The 21311-nt window shown below is 39.5% G+C and overlaps 1 protein-coding gene across 1 annotated transcript in view; it reads left to right on the forward strand.

Annotated features, from left to right (window-relative positions):
• The window catches only part of tex264a (testis expressed 264, ER-phagy receptor a), a 65173-nt gene extending 45467 nt beyond the window's left edge, over positions 1-19706 (forward strand). Inside the window, exons 3-4 of the mRNA XM_063911312.1 lie at positions 9898-10069; positions 18215-19706. Of these exons, the coding sequence (XP_063767382.1) occupies positions 9898-10069; positions 18215-18579 (537 nt within the window). The 3' untranslated portion in view covers positions 18580-19706. The remainder of the gene's footprint in view (positions 1-9897; positions 10070-18214) is intronic.
• Positions 19707-21311: the final 1605 nt, after the last annotated feature.

A 21311-nucleotide genomic window follows, 5' to 3' on the forward strand; every position in this document is an offset into this window, starting at 1 on the left:
ACACAGCCACAGTCCGCATCCCCTCCTCCTAATTGTATCTCATTGGAATACGATGTGAATATCTTTAACATTAAACTCCCAGATTAAGATCGCAATTAGAGGAGGGAATCTGTCTGCCTGTTTAAAATGAATCACTATTCATATTCATGTATTTCCATATCCTCCCCACAATGCAATGGTTCACTGAATTTTGAAGTTTTAAAGGACAGGACTAATGCAAACCTCTCCAATGGTTTACTTAATGGCCAAGTGCTTTCTGTCGATTACATTTCAGAGAGAAATGCTAAAAAAGACTCTGTTTGCTTTTTAGTGAGTGTTTACTCTAGGCCAGGGATTCCCAAAGTGTGGTGCGCGTACCCCCAGGGGTGCGCAAGCTGCCACCAGGGGGTGCGCAAGATGAAACATGTAATGGTGGTCTGGTATAAAAATATTACACAGTTTTGTTTTTTAAGTGGGATTTTTCCATAGGCTTACAATAAAAAACAGGAACAATAAACATTTCCTTTGTAATCCCTTTCATTTTAAATCAAAAAACTATATTGTATTAGTTTTTGATAGAAACGTAGAAGAAGACAGCCGCTGGAACGTCTCATGACAAAGTTATTTATATGGCGATAAAACAAAGCTTTGTCGCGTTTTTGGTTTTTTTTCCCCGTTTTTTTGGGGGTTGCGTCAACCCGGTTGGGACGTAGAAGGGGGTGCGCCGCAAAAAAAGTTTGAGAACCGCTGCTCTAGGCCTTAAAGGGACATTAGGTTTCCAAACACCATGTTAATGAGTTTCTGTAAAGTTGGTAGGATAAAGAAAACCCATTTAGCTTGGTATTTTAAATTCTTAACCAGGATTCAGACTGCTTTTAAAAAGTGGGTTTTACAGGACAAATACTTCAGAATGGGAAAGTATTACTCTAATGTCTCTGTTGAAATGAACAGCCAGCTCATTACTGCTAGTGTTGCTTTGCTCACTTAAAAAAAACAAAAAAACAAATTAAGAAAAAGCCATTTATTTTTTCCAAACTGTCTCTCCGGAATGAATAGTACGCTAATTAAATAAAGACAGTGTATGCCCCTCCTGCAAAAGATCCCATGATCAAAACAAGAAATACATATATTTTAAGTGAATCATGCACATTACTTAAGCTCTATGCTAATGTAGACATGTTAACCTGCTACATTTCCGCAGGTTACCATGTTCACCCTTAATGGTACTCAAATCTCAACCTCATGGAAGTGTAACAGGTGAAATCATGACAATGCCGAAGTGATCAGGAAACATCTTCTGGAAGCCATTAATACGCAACCTTTCTAGTTATTGTTTCTTTTCTTAATTCATCCTGTATATATTAAGATATCGGATTGGATTTGTGTATTATTTGATCTTTTGATGGAGCCTGATAAAACGTAATGCCTTTATCGTTCTAGTATGCATATATCAGTTTCTTTTATTGTATGCCTTAACCCGATTTCTCTGAGTAACCTGGTTTCTTGTGTGAATGTGAAATTAGTATTTGTGTCCTCTTTAGTGTTGACAGAATGACTTGCAATGACTCAGCAGTGATTTGTGAACCAAATATAGTAGTGGAACAGGGCAGTTTTACTGTTGCTTTACGAGCAAAAGCTCCCAGGTGATGAAAAAGAGAATGGAAATGTGGGGAGGGGGTTTATAATCTTCAAAAGCAAGACCGGCTACCCTTATTGCCTCTAACCTCTCACCAGCTCACCAGATCAATTGAGGAAGACCTCTGGAGATCCCAGCTGCTGCTGACAGAGTCACTACACTTGAAGCTCATCAAGTGTTTCTGCCTATTGATTGCACGGGTGCATGCAGAGGTTGCAACAAACCCACCGCCCTACCTGCCTCCCGCTCCTCCCGCTCCACAGCCTTTATAGCAATGCCATATTAAGTCTTCACATCTCCGCTACCTCCACCCACAGCCACCTGCACACTTCCACCAGGGCATGGAAGCAAGATGGAGGAGGCCTGGGCTTGCTAAGACTGGATGCAGAAAATAGCCCCACTGCGGGGCAGAATGACAATACAAGATTCTGGCAAAGTGTATGACCATCAGGGACAGTCTGAATTGGACACCTCCACAGAGGTGTGAAGTAGAGTTTTTGTCTCTTCCGACAGATACGAAGGGGGGGAAGAGGTTATAGTGGGTGTGAGGAGGGTGGACTACGTGGCTGTAATAGTACAGTCGGAGTAAATAGAGTAGGGGAGAGAGAGAACTCAGGGGACTGCCACCAATTGTCACCACAAGTCGCCCAGCTATTGTATTAATTTTCCTTTTTGTCTGCATGGGGAGAAGGGTGAGAAAATATCTGTCTATAAATAAGTGTGTGTGTGTGTGTGTGTGTGTGTGTGTGTGTGTGTGTGTGTGTGTGTGTGTGTGTGTGTGTGTGTGTGTGTGTGTGTGTGTGTGTGTGTGTGTGTGTGTGTGTGTGTGTGTGTGTGTGTGTGTGTGTGTGTGTGTGGTGTGTGCGTGTTGTCTGTACTGAAACCGCTGGGTCTTACAGTCGGGGGGCGGGGTCTTTTTCGATCTTTTGTTGGGGTCCATCCATGAGAGTTGGATGCTTTCACTGTGAATAAATTGCTGAATGAAGGTTCTGTGTTCCTTTCATTATTCACCGCTGCTTCTCCTCCATATCTCACGTCTCTCCCCTGAGGGGGATGTGTGCTGTCACTGATTCCTTCTGCTGGCAAGACAACACCCTTTTCTGTCATAGAATCAGTAGATCCTTTGAATGATAGTCAGGGATGTTTAAAGGAGAAATCTACCCTTGAATAGGCTTTTAGGTATAATCACATTGTGATGCTGAGTTGTAAGTACGTTTTGGGGGGTGGGTATTGTCCGTTTTACCTGATCATCTTGTTCGTCAAGTGATGTATCCTGGATTAGGAATGACTTAGAAAAGTACATGAGCAACATAAACTAATTGCTTTCAATCAAACCCGTGACACAATAGCTCGTTGGCTACGTAGCATCAGATAAGCCACCATTAATGATTACTAGAGCCCTCTGTCCTCTAGATCAGTGGTTTTCAACTGGTCAAGCCTCAGGACCCACTTTTTCCTTCGTCAATAAATCACGACCCAAAGTTTTGAACCACTGCAGTAATACAGGCAGAATATATTCTATTAAATAAAAAGACAGACTTGGAGCCAATCCTGGATCACTATGTAACAGCAGTTTTCAAAACCTTTTCTGGTCTCCAACATTTCCAGTCAAACGGCTATTGCACGGCCTTCAAAATAAAAGATGGTTATTTTCCATGATTTTTTTTTTTCTCTACTTTTTTTTTTCACTTGCATATCTGCGACCCACTCAAGAGGGGTCCAACCCACCAATTGAGAACCACTGCTCTAGATCAGATCATCACAGACTGTATACTTGCTGTTTGGTACTGTACTGGTTTTGTGTGGGTGATTTTATAAGGAGCATATTTGATCTTCTGCTTATGCAACAGCACCTCTTACCAGCATCCCATCATGAGCCCCTGTCTTTGAATTAAAATACAGCCTTAGATCTTCCGGTTCTCTCATATAAGTTCATTGTCTACGTCCACTGAATCCCAGGTGATGTGTTGCAGTCTTGTTGTTTGCCCGATGTTCCCTACATGTCTGTTTCACCTCACATGAGTTCTTTTATCCAAGTTAGTGATTTCTGAATATCCTGGAATACTTTTTATCATCTCCTAGACAACTCCACAGGACCCAAGTGTCCAGCTGAGTTTGAGTATTATTTTGGGGGAGAGAGTAATAAACCTAATGGGAGTGAAAGAAATGGCAGGGTGGTGCATTTGAAACAAAGACGCATTAGCCTTTTATTCAACAAAGAGTCTTCAGGTTTTGGAAAGTGTGTTCATTTATTTCTGTTATTGATTTCTTCATGGGCGGTTGTTGAAAAATCCTGCAAAACATTTAAGTGTGTTAAACTAAAAGCACATTTTTTTAACCGAATTACACCATAATCTTAAACTGATAATAAAGATCACTGAAAGATGTTCTCTATTTAAAAGCTATACTCGTTGTTACAGGAAATATTATGAACACAAGTCTGCCTTACATCCATATTTGCTATTCAGGAATAAGTAACAAAAATAACTAAGAAGAAGGATTTGGCAGTATCGCATCTACCAGTCAGTGTACACTGTTTAAGTTTGATCCGTGCCTTAGACAAACTGCACAGCTTCTCTGAAAACACAGAACAGATTGAGGTAAAATTGTCCCTTTGTTTGGGTCCATCTCCAGCCATACCTTTTGATATTTGCTGTGGTTCGCTCCTCTATTTTGTGAGACTGCTGGCCTCTTGAGAGGGAGATTCTCCGTTGTCTCCTGATGCTTTTTTTCTGGCCATCAGCCAGATGAGCCACTGTGCTGAAAACAAACAGAGTAGAGAGATGAGTCAAAGAGAGCCGAGCTAATGCATATATCTTTTAAAACGGCTGCTTGATGTCATGTCTTTTAAGCCACATCTGGAAGTGTAAGATTGTTTGTGTCAGTGTTATTCATCAGAGGACCAGATAGATTTCGTATATGAAATGCTGCTATGCTATATAGATGTTCAGTATTGAGATCTCCTTTGTCCTTTAATGGCATAGTTTCTCTGTGGCTATGTTTCAGGTTGAGTTAAGAGCAGCAGTAAATCAAGCTCCAGGGGTGTTGTTATGTATGTTTACTTTCCTCTTATTGGTATTTCTATTGGCGCAGCTGGCAGAGAGGTCAAAGACACTATAAAGCCCCATGAGACCCTCCCCTATATTTGTCTGTTCCTGTGTCCCTCAACTCACCTCAAACACACACACACACACACACACACACACACACACACACACACACACACACACACACACACACACACACACACACACACACATACACATCCTTTGCAATCCTGATGGACTTTGTAAACCTTTTATTTCATTGTTTATTCTTTTTTTGAGTTGTGAGGTCAATAAACCTCATTTAATTGTCATAGTTACCACCATACTGTTCCTGTGAGGCCAGTTGGGAATAATAATAGTAAAATGGTGATACATTTATTGATCTTGCCAGAAATGACTGCCTGTATCTACCATTGAGGCAAAAGGTCAACTACAGAGTTGCACCATGGGGATGCAGGATATATGGGGACCTGGTCAAGGGCATTGCAGCTAAACTGCAGCTTTACCTGTGTGCTGTTGAGCGTTATGAAGGTCTCACAGCTGGTTATGTATTGCTCCCAAACATTTACTTACTTGATTATGTTCACATCTCTTTCTGATATCTTGTAAATACTTAACAGGATAAGATATAACAGATTTTTGCAAAGAGGTCTTATAAAACCCGTAAACTTGCAAGAAAATAAATCCAAACATAAACGAACAGCAGTAAAATCTCCGACTGTTGACACTTTCTCATATTTTTTGTCATTTTGTGACAAAGCATAAGATGGCTAGAGTCACGGTTTTACCAACAAGACGTACAAACTAAACTCTACGCTCTCTGACTTTAAATTACAATGCTTTCCCATCCTGAAAGGCTGTAACCACATTTAGGTGGAAATCAGGAGTGTGATTATTTGGTTGTAAAACCTGTTTACCTTTTCAGTGCCTGATGGCACATAATTTTAAAAAATGACATAGTTTCCAGTTTTTCGCTGGTTCATCACCTAATGTTTGGAATATTCTTTTTCAAATAAGATGCAGCGTGATTTGCATAATGAAATAAAATGGCTGATTATTTGGATAATAATAGGATCACATATACTCCATCAATCACTTCATCGCCACCAATGTGACATTTTTTGAAGACAAAACACTTCAGTGCTGCAAGGTCATTCATTATTAAGAAAGAGATTGCATAACATAGTGCAAATGAAAAGACTGAAAGTGACCCATTTTATAAAACAACTATAAAGATCATGTCCATTTCACACATCGGTGTAATGGTGCTGATACCAGCCAGTTGTTCACTTGCTACTTATTTGCCCAAGATGAAAGTTCAGTGATGAGAGAATAAGTGTGACTGAATCTGCTCAAAGATGGCGATGATGGACAACTGACCTGTTTTTCAAAGATTCCGGTCTCATCTTCCTCTGTATCTTGCATGAGAGCACATTTCAGGTTAAGTGGATGCGTGCTGACTCCATGACGGGCTATAGGGAAATAGATGGCACCCAATTAGACAGCAGCCATGGAGGTTTCATCTAAAAAAAGGTCACTGGGAGAAAATGGAACATCTTGCTTGTTGTATAATTAAACATTCAAGCCAGGAGCATGTTTTGATTGGACAGTTCATCTATTTGTTATTTATTTATTAATTTCCCAGCTGAGAGGAAATATAGATTACTGGTCAAAGCAACTCACATGTCAAAGATGAGACCTGCTTGTTCATTGTTGTATCAAAATGTCTCTACTTCAATATCTATTTCTGTTTGTAATTTATAAAAATGTTGGCTGATACAGGAAAAAAACTAATCTTAATTAAGTTGTATTATTATTTAAGGAAACTGTGTGGCAGTTTTCTTTATATGCAAAGGGTTTGTGATAATTTCAATACTTTACCTTATTTAATGAAACGTCTTATCATGCTAAACACAGCACAACTTGCTATGCACATGTGGAGTCAAACAGTTCTTTGAAATACATCAACATTCTGTACATCAAAAGAAAGTGTAAATGAAATGAATTGGTATAATCACAGATTAAACCGAAAAAAGACCTGCAGGGTGGGACACCTTTTAATAAACACCTCCAGGAGAGTCAAACGAGAGAGAGTTACTGGGTGAGGATGAGATTTGGTAAAACATCACAAAATATCTCTACAGCTCTTGTCAGCTATCATGCTGTAGGGACTGTGACTGTAAAACTGTTGTACAGTATATATATATATGATACAGGTTTAAGATAAGCACACACATCCAACATGTTTTTTGTAAAGTGAGAACAAAATCATGTCTTCCTTAGGAAAAAATACCTACTCTCAGACATCTACATGTATACTAACTGATATGCAATGCATACAAGTAGCTTCAAGGTATAACGTCTTTATTGTGATAATGCAGAACAGCTGAAGTGTAGTTGATGGAAAAGCTTCTCCAACAATGAAACCAAACACATGAAATCATGCAAGGAAAAAACATAATAGTGTAATGAAGCAAAAGTAAAATAATCGCAAGTAAGAACATTTCCCCCAAACTATGCAGAATGTTTTAGTTCCTGGCAGCAATGTGAAAAACAATGTGGCAGAACAGGACTATAACTATACCTTTTATCAAAGTTCATCTGTCTAATTAAACATAACATTCTATTTCACTGAAATTAGTAAAAATGTGTGAATGCCTGCTCAGCTTCACATGTCACAAGAATGTTGAAATGACAGCACTAATTAATTTTGGTTATGACAACATATTTGGAGTTGGAAGAAAAGTGTGTAATTTTCAGGGCTAATGGCAAAAATCCACACATGCAGCAGAGTGAGGTCTCACACTGTGATTTAGTGGTGAAGATATTCAAGGTTTCACTCCTACCAAAGAAGATATGAGGGGGTTTCATGGTAATGGTGTTAGTCAGTAAAATCACCTGATGTAGTCTCTGGAAGGAAACTGCAGTCCCGGCTGTCTCAAGAGTTAACGGGAAAAAATATGATAATTATGAACAAGTACTGTTTAAGGTAAATGTGTCTGTCAGAAATGCACACATATATTAGTACACATCTTTCTCACATGCTTTTTTTCTCATCTGTGACAGTATCCCATGGAGACACGTGTGCACGCCTACAGTATCCTGAACTGTCTTTGTCTACATTTCTCTGCTCATTATCGTAGCAGGTTCAAGGAGATGGGTACTCATTTGCATAGGCAGCCCCAGGGATGGAGCCCCTGTGTGTAGGAGCCAGGTGATTCATACCAGCTCTTTCAGTCTTATTTTGAAGAGGATTAGATTAATACCAATAAATCTGCCTGGATCACCCTGACCCAGAGGTAAAGGAGTCAGGTGACTGGCGTGGGACCATCCAACACATGTCTTACCCTCTCTGAATAGCACAGAAAAGCCATATTTGTCACACAACCATGGCAACATTGCTACTCTGTACATTAATTCTCCATTCAGAGATGAGGCTTTCATGTAATTCTGAGGATGTTCACGCAGCGAGAGGCAGACTTGTAGGGTGTGATTTTGCTGTGAATGTGTCTAAGTGGGAAGGTACCTTGGAAAAACCACAGACATCCCGGACAAAGAGAATAAAAAAAGGCATTTATCCAATAAAAAATGTATTGTTATTAAACTTCACGTATTTTCCTTTAGCACATAGTATTAGAGGAAGAATAGTGTGTCTTTAGAGAGTGGCGATTTAGATAAATATGGTTCTTAAAAGAAAGGCACTTTAGTTTCAATAAATGGTCACTTTATGTCTGACAGACTTTAAGGAAGATTTGGACCTGAAACCTTTCTAATGAAGTAGATAGTGTTTAGAAACAGAATTAACAGCGTTGGAAACAATTAAAACACCACTGCAGAATTATTAGTGTTTGAGTGAAAATGTTTTTATTTTATTCTATAAACAACGGACACTGGAATGGAATGACTGCCATACATGGAGAGATGTAAGAAAAATTTGGAGAGGTCTCTTAATTTTTTCCAGAGCTGTATCTTACTAACCATTGATGGACATTTCTGTGACTTACTACATTTGCTTAAGTTCGTTAGGTCTTTTTAAAACTCCTTAAAAACACATATTGTGCTCTGTTGTTGGTTAACTACGTACTAGTTTATAAAATGGCCTATCCCTGGTCAAGTACAACAGATAAATGCAGCTAACACTTCTAATGAATTGATAATAATGAGCCAGTATTTTTTTTGTAATTACTTAATAGCAATATTGAGGAAATATTCAGCATGATTTACATTTAATATGTTTGGGTTTAGCTACATTTAACTGATACTTGTGTAATTGGTAAGTAAAATGTTAAGTACAAGACTTTTACTTGTACTGGAGTAATAACATTTCATTTATTTCCACAAGTCTTACACATGAATAAATATCTACCGCTGAAGCCGAAGAGTGATTTGTTGTTGTAAGCTAAGAAAAACTAGGCTGATTTTAAGGATCTTGCACTGCTAAGTTTATTGTCAAGACCTTTTGGTCGTGTCGTCCTGCATCTTCCAGTATCTCTTACTGAAGCATTCATGTGTCACTTTGCGACCGATCACAGCTGAGCGCCCGTGCAGCCTTGTGCTGCGGCCCAATAGAGAGCTTGCGTCTCTGCAATCCTTTGAGAACTATATAAGAACATGAAGCCTAACTAAGCAAGGCAAATGTCCTTTTTAGATCAAATATGGTATAATATTTATAAACTCTCTACCCTCTACACACACCACAGGAGGGTGCAAATGCAGACACGTTGATGTAAATGATAATGCAGCTTTAATGGACTCGCATGGATGAACATATTCATATTAATGTGCCACAGACATAGTGTTATGTCAACAAAGTGCAGACATTTGCAACATACATATGGCTGATATTTTCTGCTTGTCTGAAATGTTCTGCCTATTATCTTTGCTGTCGATCTTTTCACAAGCCACATTTTGAGAGGCAAGTGATCGAGCAGAACGGTAGCATCTTTCACACTGCACAAGTGATCAGGCCATTCTGCTTTTACAACTTAACGCTAGTCGCAGTTCATCATACTTCACATGCTTGTCTCTTTTTGTTTCTAATTCGTGCACACTTTGATTTTGAACTCTTAAAACCTTAATTAGAGGCACCTGTAAAAGTAAAGCTGTGGTGTGTATCTTCCTTTCACTACATTGTCCTTCAGGGATATGCGTTTGTGCACCCATGAAGACAAAATGAGCTACAATGTCTCTTGTTATACGTCTAATTTTCCGTTTTGCCTCCCTTTTCTTCCACAGGAGAGGAAGCTCTGTGCATTCCCAACTATAGAGATCTGTGGCTCAGATGTCATCAACTACATGGTCCCACTGTCTCGCCAGACAGACTTCTTTGTTCCAGAAATGAAGGAGGAAGTTAAAGCAGATGTTAAAGAAGAGGACTCGGATGAAGACAGAGGAACTGACATTACAGGTAATGTTGTGTATTTATGTTCTAACCCAACCAAACTTTACCAAACTATATCATTTTGTTTTACTGAAACAAAAGTTAAAAACGTTTTTATAATTTTGATTTTGCCATCTAATTGCAGTTCATTGAAGCGTGTTGTTTGAAACACAGGTTTCCACTCCGATGAGACTACACCTTGTGTCAGTGAGAAGCAAAGAAACAGGAAAATATGTGACCACTTTTATTTTGTCTGACATTCCCCTGACTCCCCTCCTGCCCCTGATCACTGAGGACATGTGATATAGGAGACTGTAATTGTTCTGTCACTACAAGTATGTGTCTTCAAGCTCAATGTCTTCTCTGCTGCGATTACTCTTTCAAACCCACTGCACCTGTAGGCTGGACACATGACCGTATTGACTTTGTCATTGCACAAATCAGTAGAGAAAGTAAATGCTGTTGGTGCGAAGGGACAGAGTGCGAAGAGGTGGGCGGATTTATATTGTTGTTTACGTGGGTCACTTTCCGGTGTTAACTTCCCTCGTAAACACAGCTTATGAGGAAGAAGGTCTTGTATGATCTGTAAATGATCGCATGTCTTTGGCATGTTTAGATCAGTGTCACCATTGAAGCACATTTGTGTGCCTGAAATGAATAAAACCATTTTCCAGACAAAAATGGCACAGTTGTCAGCTCTCCTTCCAGTGATTTTCTTTTCTTTTTTTCTGTTGAACTCAGAGTCAAGGCTGTTCACATCTTTAAATTACCTTGTCAGCATTTCCAAACCAAGGGAACGTTTCCATTATGGTTTGCTTTTATACCAAATGAGAAGGTTATTGGGAAAAACAGTTAACTGTGTGATTCAGGGCTTGTCTTCATGTTTTACAATCTTTTGAAAGCATATTTCAAACACCATCAGGTTAGGATTTTTCACCTCTTAATGCATCCCTAATCTTGGCACTCAGGGTACATCCGGGGCACACATATCAGCTCAACCCGATGTTTTGGGGGGAATAGTCTACAGGCCTAAAGGGGGACGTTTTTATCTACGGTGTAACTCCCTGGAAACCTCATGCAGGGAGATGGGGTGATAGCAAAAGGTTTTCCTCTTATTGTGTCACGCAAAATTAATATCCTGAAAAAGAATCCCCTGATGGTTTAAACTAAAGGCGAGTATTTAAAAATTATAGTGACAGCCAATTTCCTGTTTATGACGTTGCAACAAATAGTGGTATAAGCACAAATGAGGAGTTTTGGACAGCTTATAGGCTCCGTTTAAAGTAACCTGACAAACTTCTTATGCTCTTTAAAAACACTGAAACCTCTTCGTTGTTCAAAAAAGAGCTGAGAAAAAGATAGCATGTGAATAGAGCTTCAAAAGAAACCACATTTATTTTGCAGGATTTTTACATTCACCAGACCTTATATAGCTGTACTGTCTGTGGTAACAACAGATGTAAACTCATCCTGTTAGTTGCTTTAGAAAGTTTTGTTGAATGTTTGAAACTCTGGTTTCTTGTTGAGGTGTGCATTTTCAGCTTTTGCAGAGTCAGCTATGGGCATAGCAGGTGTGAGGCTGTATGAATGTGTGCAGTGTTCTACGTCATGGCTGGTACTGTATACCTGTGTGCTATTTGAGTCTGTGTTTGTGTTTTAGATAATATTTAGGGCTCAAAATGGAGAACCTGTGTTTTTGTTGATGTTCCCCTACACAGCTGCTCCTATAGGAGACAGATCAATCCGTGTTTCTGAGCTTTGTCTGTCAAGCAGTATAGGAAATCCAGCTCTGTCACCTGTGAGATTGCCTTTGACTGCTTATCCTTCTGCTCCACTGTCCACATTATATACTGTCTTGTTCATAAACTCTGCCTGTGGCTGATTATTTGTCCTCTTCCTACCGTCACAGCACACTGAGAGCAAGTAAATACCCAAACAAAATGAGGAAACTTTTATGATAATCTGGTGATCACAGCAGCCACTGTTTGTGCTGCGAGAAGCTTATTAATCTTTTAAGGACACAAACCAGCCTCAGTGTAAAATGGGCCATTGGGCTTTATTTGTATTCATTTTATACCACAGATGAATGATCCTTTACCATAGAAAGCCACAGGGATCTTATTGCAACCATCTGAGTTACAACCTTACAAAGTATGGCAGGCTTGTTAAACTTGTCAACACATTTGAAATTGGTAGTTGTAAATAGGCCCTGCTAATTGTCTATTTATTAGTTTTAAAACACTGTATAGTGTCACATCATTAGGTAATAATGCTCTATTAAAGTGATTGATCTAACGATAGAAGTATATTGTTACCGCCGGGGTTGGCCATGATGTTAAAGTTGAATCAACATGGCTGAACCCTATTGACTATTGACGAAGCGTTGAACGGGCCCTCGCTCCCCTGGGCTGACCAGCGCGTGCGCCAGTTGCCGTGGCGCTATACTTTCCGCCTCAAGTAGGCAATGCTATAACTCAAGCTCTACATCAATGCCTGGATGACCGCAGGGCTGGACTTTCATCAAGCCTGTAAAATGGAGCAGATGATGTTTAGAGACGCAATGTTTTTTCTGATTTACTCTCTCTGAGGGGTTTCTGAAAGATCACAACATAAAAATACTTGAACTCAAATTATTCACAATGGAAGAGTTCCAGGTGGGCGAGGCTTTGGGGTATATTTGGGCACATTCAGCTCTATGTGCCAAATTTAAGTCAATCGGAGTAACGTTGAAGACGATGTGGCCTTTAAAAAATCCCAAATGATCTTCATTACACACATGACATTTGTCCAAAATGTTGTTTTCGTCTTTTAACTATAACCTCATCGTTTGACCTTTTGACCATTCCTTCGCAAATAGCATCACAAATAACGTTGGGTTATTACATAAACAATTGTGTGCGCTGGTAACACTGGATATGTGTGCCAAATTTCAAGTCGATCGGAATAACAGTGAGAGTGGTGTTGGATTCAAATACGGTCAGGTCCTTAAATATTTGGGCATTCACACAATTTTCATTATTTTGGCTCCGTACCCCACAACAATGGATTTGAAAATAAACAATAAATATCTACTTTAAGTGCAGACTTTCAGCTTCATTCTGAGGGTATTTACATACCCTTCTAAAGGGACCAAAAGTAATTGGATAATTGCTGCTCAGCTGTTGCATGGCCTGGTGTGTGTTATTTCCTCATTAGTTCATTTACAAGGAGCAGAAAAAAGGTCTAGAATTAATTTCAAGTGTGTTATTTGAATTTGGAGTGTGTTGCTGTCAACTATCAATAAGAAGTCCAAAGAGCTGTCACTATCAGTGAAGCAAGCCATCATTAGGCTGAAACAAAAAAAACAAAACATCAGAGACATACCAAAAACATTAGGTGTGGCCAAATCTACTATTTGGTACATTCTTGAAAAGAAAGAACGCACTGTTGAGCTCAGCAACACCAAAAGACCTGGAAGACCATAGAAGAGCACTGTGGTGGATGACAGAATAATTCTTCTCCTGGTGAAGAAAAAGCCCTACACAACCAGGTTTACCAGATCAAGAACAATCTGCAGGAGGTGGGTGTACCTGTGTCAAAGTAAAAAATTAAGAGAAGACCTCACCAGAGTAAATACAGAGGGTTCTCCACGTGATGTCAATGTTAGTGATCCTCAAAAACATGAATGCCAGATTAGAACTTGCTAAAAACCCATCTAAAAGAGCCTGTACAGATCTGGAACACATCCTATGGACAGATGAGACAAAGATCAACTTGTACCAGAATGATAGGAAGAGAATAGCATAGAGAAGGAAAGGAACTGCTCATGATCCAAAGCGTACTCTTCATCAGTGAAGCATGGTGGTGGTAGTGTTATGGCGTGGGCATGTTTGGCTGCCAATTAAACTGCTTCCCTTATATTTAATGATGATGTGACTGCTGACAAAAGTAGCAGGATGAACGCTGAAGGGTTTCGGACAATATTATCTGCTCATATTCATTCAAACGCTTCAGAACTCATTGTGCGGCACTTCACAGTGCAGATGGACATACTGCAAATACAACCAAAGAGGAATTTCTGCATTGGCCAAGTCAATCACCTGACATGAATCCAATTGAGCATGTATTTCACTTACTGAAAACAAAACTGAAGGGAAACTGCCGTAAGAACAAGCAGGAACTGAAGACAGCCACAGTAGAGGCCTGGCAGAGCATCAGCAGGGACGAAACCCAGCGTCTAGTGAAGTCTATGGGTTCAAGACTTCAGGCTGTCATTGACTGGAAAAGATTTGCAACTAAATATTAAAAGTGACAATTTTATTTATGATTATGTTACTTTGTCCAATTACTTTTAGTCCCTTTAAAAAGGGGATACAATGTTTTGTAATTCGTACACCATTCATCTGATTTGGATGTAAATACCCTCACCTAAAGTACATATGGAGTTTTTGATTTCAAGTCCATTGTAGAGGTGTACAGAGCCAAAATAATGAAAATTGTGTCAATGTCCAAATATTTATGGACCTGACTGTATAGCATACAATGTTTGGATGACACATGAAAATCATTAAAAAATGTTCTGCTTTAGCCTGAGACCTCCCCGTTCTAGTTGTCAACTAGTCCTTTGCAGTACAGCTTCACATGCAGTTATGCAGTTTGTTCATGATGGCCGACTTCCAGATGGGTGGGGCTAATGAAAGCCAATTTGAAATATGTTAGTAATAATTTGATTAATGTGCCTAACGACTTTTGTGAACATTGGAAAATCTATATGCTAGTTGCTTTGAATCATTTGACACGTACATCCTCATAAATGTTTTATTCTCCTTGAGCCCACAACCTTGCTTTTGAGCTATCAACCATTCCTTCACAATTATAATCAAATAATAATTACTAGAGGCGACTAACCAACACCACTATTATTTTGGTGAGATTTTGAGCATGCTGGCCAAAGTTAAATGGGGGGTCAAAATCCTGCAGGGGCGACACCTGCTCTTTGGATTTCCAAGCCTCCCCCATCCATTTTATACTTCATAAATCCAGAGTAAATTGCTTTTGTTTGCTTAAACTAGAGGAAATAACACCAATGTGATTTTGGTAAGATTATGACCATCCTGGTCCAAAGTTGTAGAGGGGTTGCCAAATCCGGCTGCCATAACACCAGCGTTGCCAGATTTAGAAGCCCCCCTGCCATTTTATGCAACATGAATCTACAGTAAATTGCTTACTAAAGGAGAATAACTAACTGTGCCCACCGATGAGACCATAATGTGTCTCAAATGAATACATGAAACAAACATAAAGGCCAAATTTATATCGTGTTTTCCACATTGATTCGCTCTGTTTGAGGTTTGACTTTTGCTCTTTTAATTACTTCCATTTAATAGCATCCAACTGGAGAACTAGTGAAACAAATGTTTTCTATAACAACTATTTTAATGCATTTTGCAATACTTCATCTTAAATGCGCCTTCCTTCAGCTGTAATTTGTAAACAAGAAGCTCCATCTACCTCTTAACTTGTGTTTAAACATTTTATTATCGCACTTTTCTCCCCATCCTCTCAGGCTCTGCTGCTCCTTACACTCAGCATGCCTCAGCCCTATCTGTTTGTAATTACCTCCTTAAAAATCCTCTCCTCTCTTCCACACAGTTGGAAGAACAAGACCTTGATTCTCAGCTAATAATCCCATTGGGCCCAATTTAGAAACTAATTTAGGCAAATGTTATCTAAAAGACTTTCAGAGGCACAGCTGCCTTCAACCAGGGTACCAATTTTAGGACTTGCAGTTGTAGAGGCGGGGGCTGGAGTTGTCCAGCATGTTGAGGTTCTTCCTTGGGGGGCTGTCCACCCGATTACCCTAAATAGGCCCATTATTTCCCTTAAAATCCCTTGTATTGCAAAAAGAGTCCCTCTGGGAAAGTCGTTTTAGTGCAACATGGAATATAAATGGAAGTCAGTAGACCCCTATATGTGTTTATAACTAAACCTCTCACATGTCACATTCACACCAGACCTGTTCCCCTGAAGACCATCCCCACTGGTTTTGTTAGGACCTGCCAGCTAATCAACATGCCTATAAATAGATGCTATAAAAACAATAAATGGACTTCCCATATATGATATTCTGTACTGCAGACAGGATCAGATCTGCTGGATGTGATAATTAGATTGCTAAGTGATGTTGAGCCTCCAATGATTGAAAAGAAAGACTGATTTCATCCAGGAGCCCAGAGACTCTGTTTATTGTGTGTGGTCCCAGATGACACATTTACTGCAAACACACTTCGATGTGTGGATGAGATGTATTTCTAGTGTGAAAGCAGCAGGGAAATAGCTTGGACAATACTGTTTTAGTGTCCTTTGGGATGGTCAAGTCATCTCGTGTCAGATGTTATTTGTGGAAGAGATTTTATATCTACGCTTTCCATTTTTAACCAAATGAGATATGTTAGGTTCCTTCAAAAATATAAAAAGTACCAGTACCATCCATACATCGGCAAAAATATGAAAGCGATAAAATAAGAGTCATAAATTGAATAAAAGAGTATGGCATAATGGTTTTAAGACTGCTGTTTGCAGCGCACGTTTGACATGTTCTTTTCTGCTGCCTCTGAAGTCTCACTGAGTAATATTTGTTGTGTTGGTGAGAGAAGTGATGTGCCTGACTTGATTCCTATTTTGATTTACAATTTGAGGCTGCTGAATTTCCTTTTGTATTCCTCATTTCAGTTGTCTGTAACTTCAAACTGCGAGACACATAGTGCTGGTTATTTACCCTAATTTGTTTCACACTTCCTGTAAAGATTTTCATATTTCTGGCTTTTCCAGCAATTACAATGTTCTACTCACTTTGTTTTCGCTGACACAGAAACACCTCACATTAACAGTAGTTAAGAAATAATGAATGGCTTTTCGGTAACAGTGTTTCCTAGATCAAAGGCCAATTAGAATTTGAAAGTATTAGCAAGCTGATCATGTGGGTGCGTAAATCTCCATCAATTAAGCTAATGGAAGTTGTTCCTGATGGTTTCAGATATGTGCTGCAGATGGCCGCAGCTAGAACTTTCCCCAGTTAGCTGTGACTCCACTGACTACTAACATGGCTCTGACTGGTTTTTGAGTTAGAATAAAGTATTGCCTCTCTCTTTAACATGAATAATCTAGTTTCTCTGAGCTCCTCTTACATATAGACTGCTGATGTTCAAGCCCGAGGAAGTAAGTTTGGTATCATTATTAACGTCACAGATCTGGCGCACTTTAAGTTGCAGAAGAATCAGACGTCTATATTAACACAAACATGTTTTGCCCCGTTGTAATCACAGCCTGGCAAACAATGAAGATGCATTCACACACATGTTTACACCGTGGCATCATCTTTAATTTATTGCAAATCCTCATGTTAATGTAAGCTGCTTTTGACCAACATAAAAAAGCACATTACCCCCATTCTTGTCCACTTATGACTTCCTGTACACTTCTAAATTGAGATCGGCACCAAGCCTTCTATAGCATCCTCTTATATTTATGCACTTATGACATCTGCACCGGGATAACTTCTTCTGATCATTTCTCTTATATATCCCACTCTCCAGGCTCCAAAACAAAGGGAGCTGTGGTTTTACTCTTTTTGCTCCTACACTTTATTGCCTCCCACACTTTCAGTGTTTGCTTGTTTGTTTGTTTGTGTGTTTGTTTGTCAGCAAGTGCAGGAGAAACTGCTGGCTCGATTTAATGAAACTTGGTGGAAGATTGTGAAAGTTCAAGTGATCATTCCCTCAAGATGGAACAGAGATAGCTGTCAAGTGTTCAAACGCTCTGAGCATAAAAAACAAAACTTTTTTGTAGTGCCAATCTTGTTCACACTTTGCCCCTTTAGGCCAGGAATATCGACTACTCAACCACCTAGATGTTGGACCATCCGAGGAGCATGGGAATGCACCATCGCTCCCTGTGCTCTCTGAGTGACCCTGTAGTTTTTCAGTGCGTCTTCTGAACTGTGAAGGTTGCACTAACTTCTTTACAATCCCTCCTGGGGAAATACCACAAGTAAAAATGAAACTGTAATAAATCAGCACAAGAACACCTGTAGTGCTCTCTAATTGAGTTTCCCTTGCATGCAATCAGTTTAGTTTGTTTTTGCACTCTCATGGAGCCTATTGTATCTGACTGTCTCCCGTGTTGTTGTTGCAGGTGCAGACTCCCACAGTGATGTGAGTTCAGTCAGCAGCGGCGTGCCCTGGGACAGCAGAGAGACTTCCCTGGCTGCCTCCACAGCCGCCTCCCTGGTATCTTCCCTGCCTCTGAGGGACGTAATGGATGCAAATGATGACATTAAGCACAGGGACAACAGCGAGAGAGGCTCAAACGAGTCCATGGGCAGCGGCTCATCCTTTGAAGAGCTTGACATGGATCAGGAGGAGCAGGAGGCGGGAGAAGAAAAGGAGGGGAAGGGAGATGGAGAAGAGGCGGGGGTCCCTGAGGGTGAAGATTGTGCTAGAGAAGCAGTTGAACTGGTGGCTGAGAAGAAGGAGCCCTTTGGGGATGGAGAAGAATAGGGAGGATGCTGAAGAGATAAGAGAGGAGGCCATGTAACACTGGCGTGCTAGAGAGTTTCTCAGTTCTTGCTGGTTTTCTGTCATGTAATCTTGTTGGTGGATCTAAAGCTGTTCATGCCATGACCAACATGCCATATTTCTGCGCCTTTTAATTCTCTTTTTGATGCCTGTACTTTTTGTTATGTTATAATCTCTTTTATTTTATTTTATTCTCAACCCTACATTTGAACTAAAACAGACATTTGGTGAAGTCTTCTTAAGTAAACCCACATGTCTCTGAACATGGAGTGCAGCAAATGAAAAGCAAAGTTAATTTAACCCTGTCTTTCTTTCAAGCCATAATCCTGTGTGAATCCTCACTATTCCTGTAAAAGATAAAAAGTGAAAATAGAGTTTATTATTAACAAAAAAGGAACGACGCTGATGCCTGTTACCCCGAATCATCAAACAGCAAATGTTCCCCTTGTATGACTGTTAATATTGTACCCCACATTCAAGGTCATGACCTAAAGAGTTTTGTTGTATCTTGTTGGTGTGTTACCCACTTTTGGTGTTTTAATATACAGTAACTGTGGGGTGAAAATGTGCAGATTTCTGATGGACCTATTTCAGTGTGTTATTTACTTTTCCTAATTTTGAGAACATTTATCGCACAGGGGAAAGTTTTAAAGACCATGGCATAACATTTTTTAGAAACACCAGTAAAGTAACATCACAAAGCCTCAAAATCACTGAGACTACGATTTAAAATGCAATTCAAAGATGCAAACTTTTCCCTTTGGATACTGTACAGAACATTTTAATCTCACCCTATGCTCAGATAATTGCTTTTGTTTTTTAAAGTATTGTTCTCTTCCGTAGTCATTCTGTTGAACCACCTTACAGTCCTGTTTGTAGCCTAAATTCACTCTCTTCCAGGGACTAGTCGTGATTTGTTTGTAGGTTGTTGGTGCTGTGAGACATTGGAAGTCATGTACAGCACATTGCTATGGTGGTGTCTGTCTGTCTGTAATAAAGAAATCAGATTGATCCATCAGATCAATTGTGCATAGATACACAATAGTTACAAAAACAAGTTGTACGTTTTAATGCAAAGCCACATCATTAAACCTGTACTCTGAGGACAATTTTTACCAATTTAATTTCTCTGTATCCCTACTGAGATGAAGCTCTATAACAAATGGTGTGGGTGGCACATTGTTGTTTAGAAGTTACAGCCTAAAAACATATTAAGCTCTCTCTAACTTTCAATGTATAATTACTGCCTCTTGCAACTGCTTTTTTGGAAAGGAGAAAAAGTGGAATTTAAAAGCTGAATAAAGGGGACACATTTAAGAATTTGCTTTCAGTGAGAGTTGAGGAAATTAGGCAAAGCTGTTTTTATATTTTTCTTGAGTGGCACATGCAAGTTCCTTTTGGGGAAAACTCTTAAAAAGATTATTTTAAAAATCTCATTGTTTCTGAGTTCTGTCACCCTAGCAGGAGCTGCATTAGTCTGAGCAGCATTTGAATGAGACGTCTGGCATTTGTGTCGCAGTTTATTTAATCAGCTGTTAGTACGGAAGAAAAGAGCTCCAACAGACTATAGATGTTTGATGGACACACAGGTTCTTTAGCCAGTGGTGCTTAATGAGCATCATGACCTATAAGTTTAAATGTTTTCATTCAAATCCAACACCGCGGCAGGCACACTCATTTACTGATTAACACCATCAGCCAGAGAGAGAATAACATCCTTCTTGCTGCTGCAACGGCTATTATAATAGTGGAAATTGGCTCATTACATATACATCATATATTACAGAAATGTAAAATGTGTTTAAGCTCTTTTTTCTTTCTTAGTTTGTCCACAAAAGAACAACAGTTTTTTAATATGTCCAACACAGTGTATATAAGTTTGGAATATTTTTATTTAGAAAAAGGAAATGATGGACCATTACCTCATAAAGGATCCTATTATTGTTAACCCCTAAAATATATGTGTGCCTTTTTAAAATGCAATATTTGAATGGCTATTTTGTTGGAGAACACAACCCATAAATGCACGATATGCCTCATAGGTGTCAAATCAAAATAATAGGCTTTTGTTGATATATACCATGCCAAGTAGCATTAAGCTGTTGTGTGGTGTAGGACAGCTTATTAAGACACTGTATTTCGTTCTCTTAATTTGACCCACGATCTTTACACTGCTCCGTTATTGCATGCTGGAATTCAGAAATCAAGCGTGTCTAAATAATTCATAAGAAAATGTTCTTACATATCGCCTTAAATGTTGATTCTAAGATGGAGAGACCAAGTTTTATAATGTCACCTAACAGTCTTTGGGGGAGTTCTGTGATTAAAGTATGAGATTGGTAGTACTGCCTACAGTGGTGTGATCAGTCTGCAGGGACAGATGCCCTCACCACATGTCTGCACTTTCAGTTTTAATCCTGCCACCACAACCTTTATCCAAAGGCAAAAATGAAAAGCAGGCTAGAAGAGACTTGCGATGACACACGTGGTCAAAAAGTGGTTTAATTAATTGTGAGACCCACAGGGATGTCATGCAGCTTTGAGGGCGCGGAGATTATTGCCTTCCCATGATGTTAATTATTAATCTCATTACATTGCACGTCGAAAGGGATAGGGGGCGAAGTCTGAACATTCAAATTCAGATGCTCGACCACTGCGTGTCTGAAGCTGCCTTCAGAGGAAAAGGTCGCAGCTACCCCTCTTAAAGCCCCCGC

Source organism: Eleginops maclovinus, chromosome 20 (genome assembly GCF_036324505.1).
Source record: "Eleginops maclovinus isolate JMC-PN-2008 ecotype Puerto Natales chromosome 20, JC_Emac_rtc_rv5, whole genome shotgun sequence".
In the NCBI taxonomy this organism is placed as follows: Eukaryota; Metazoa; Chordata; class Actinopteri; order Perciformes; family Eleginopidae; genus Eleginops; species Eleginops maclovinus.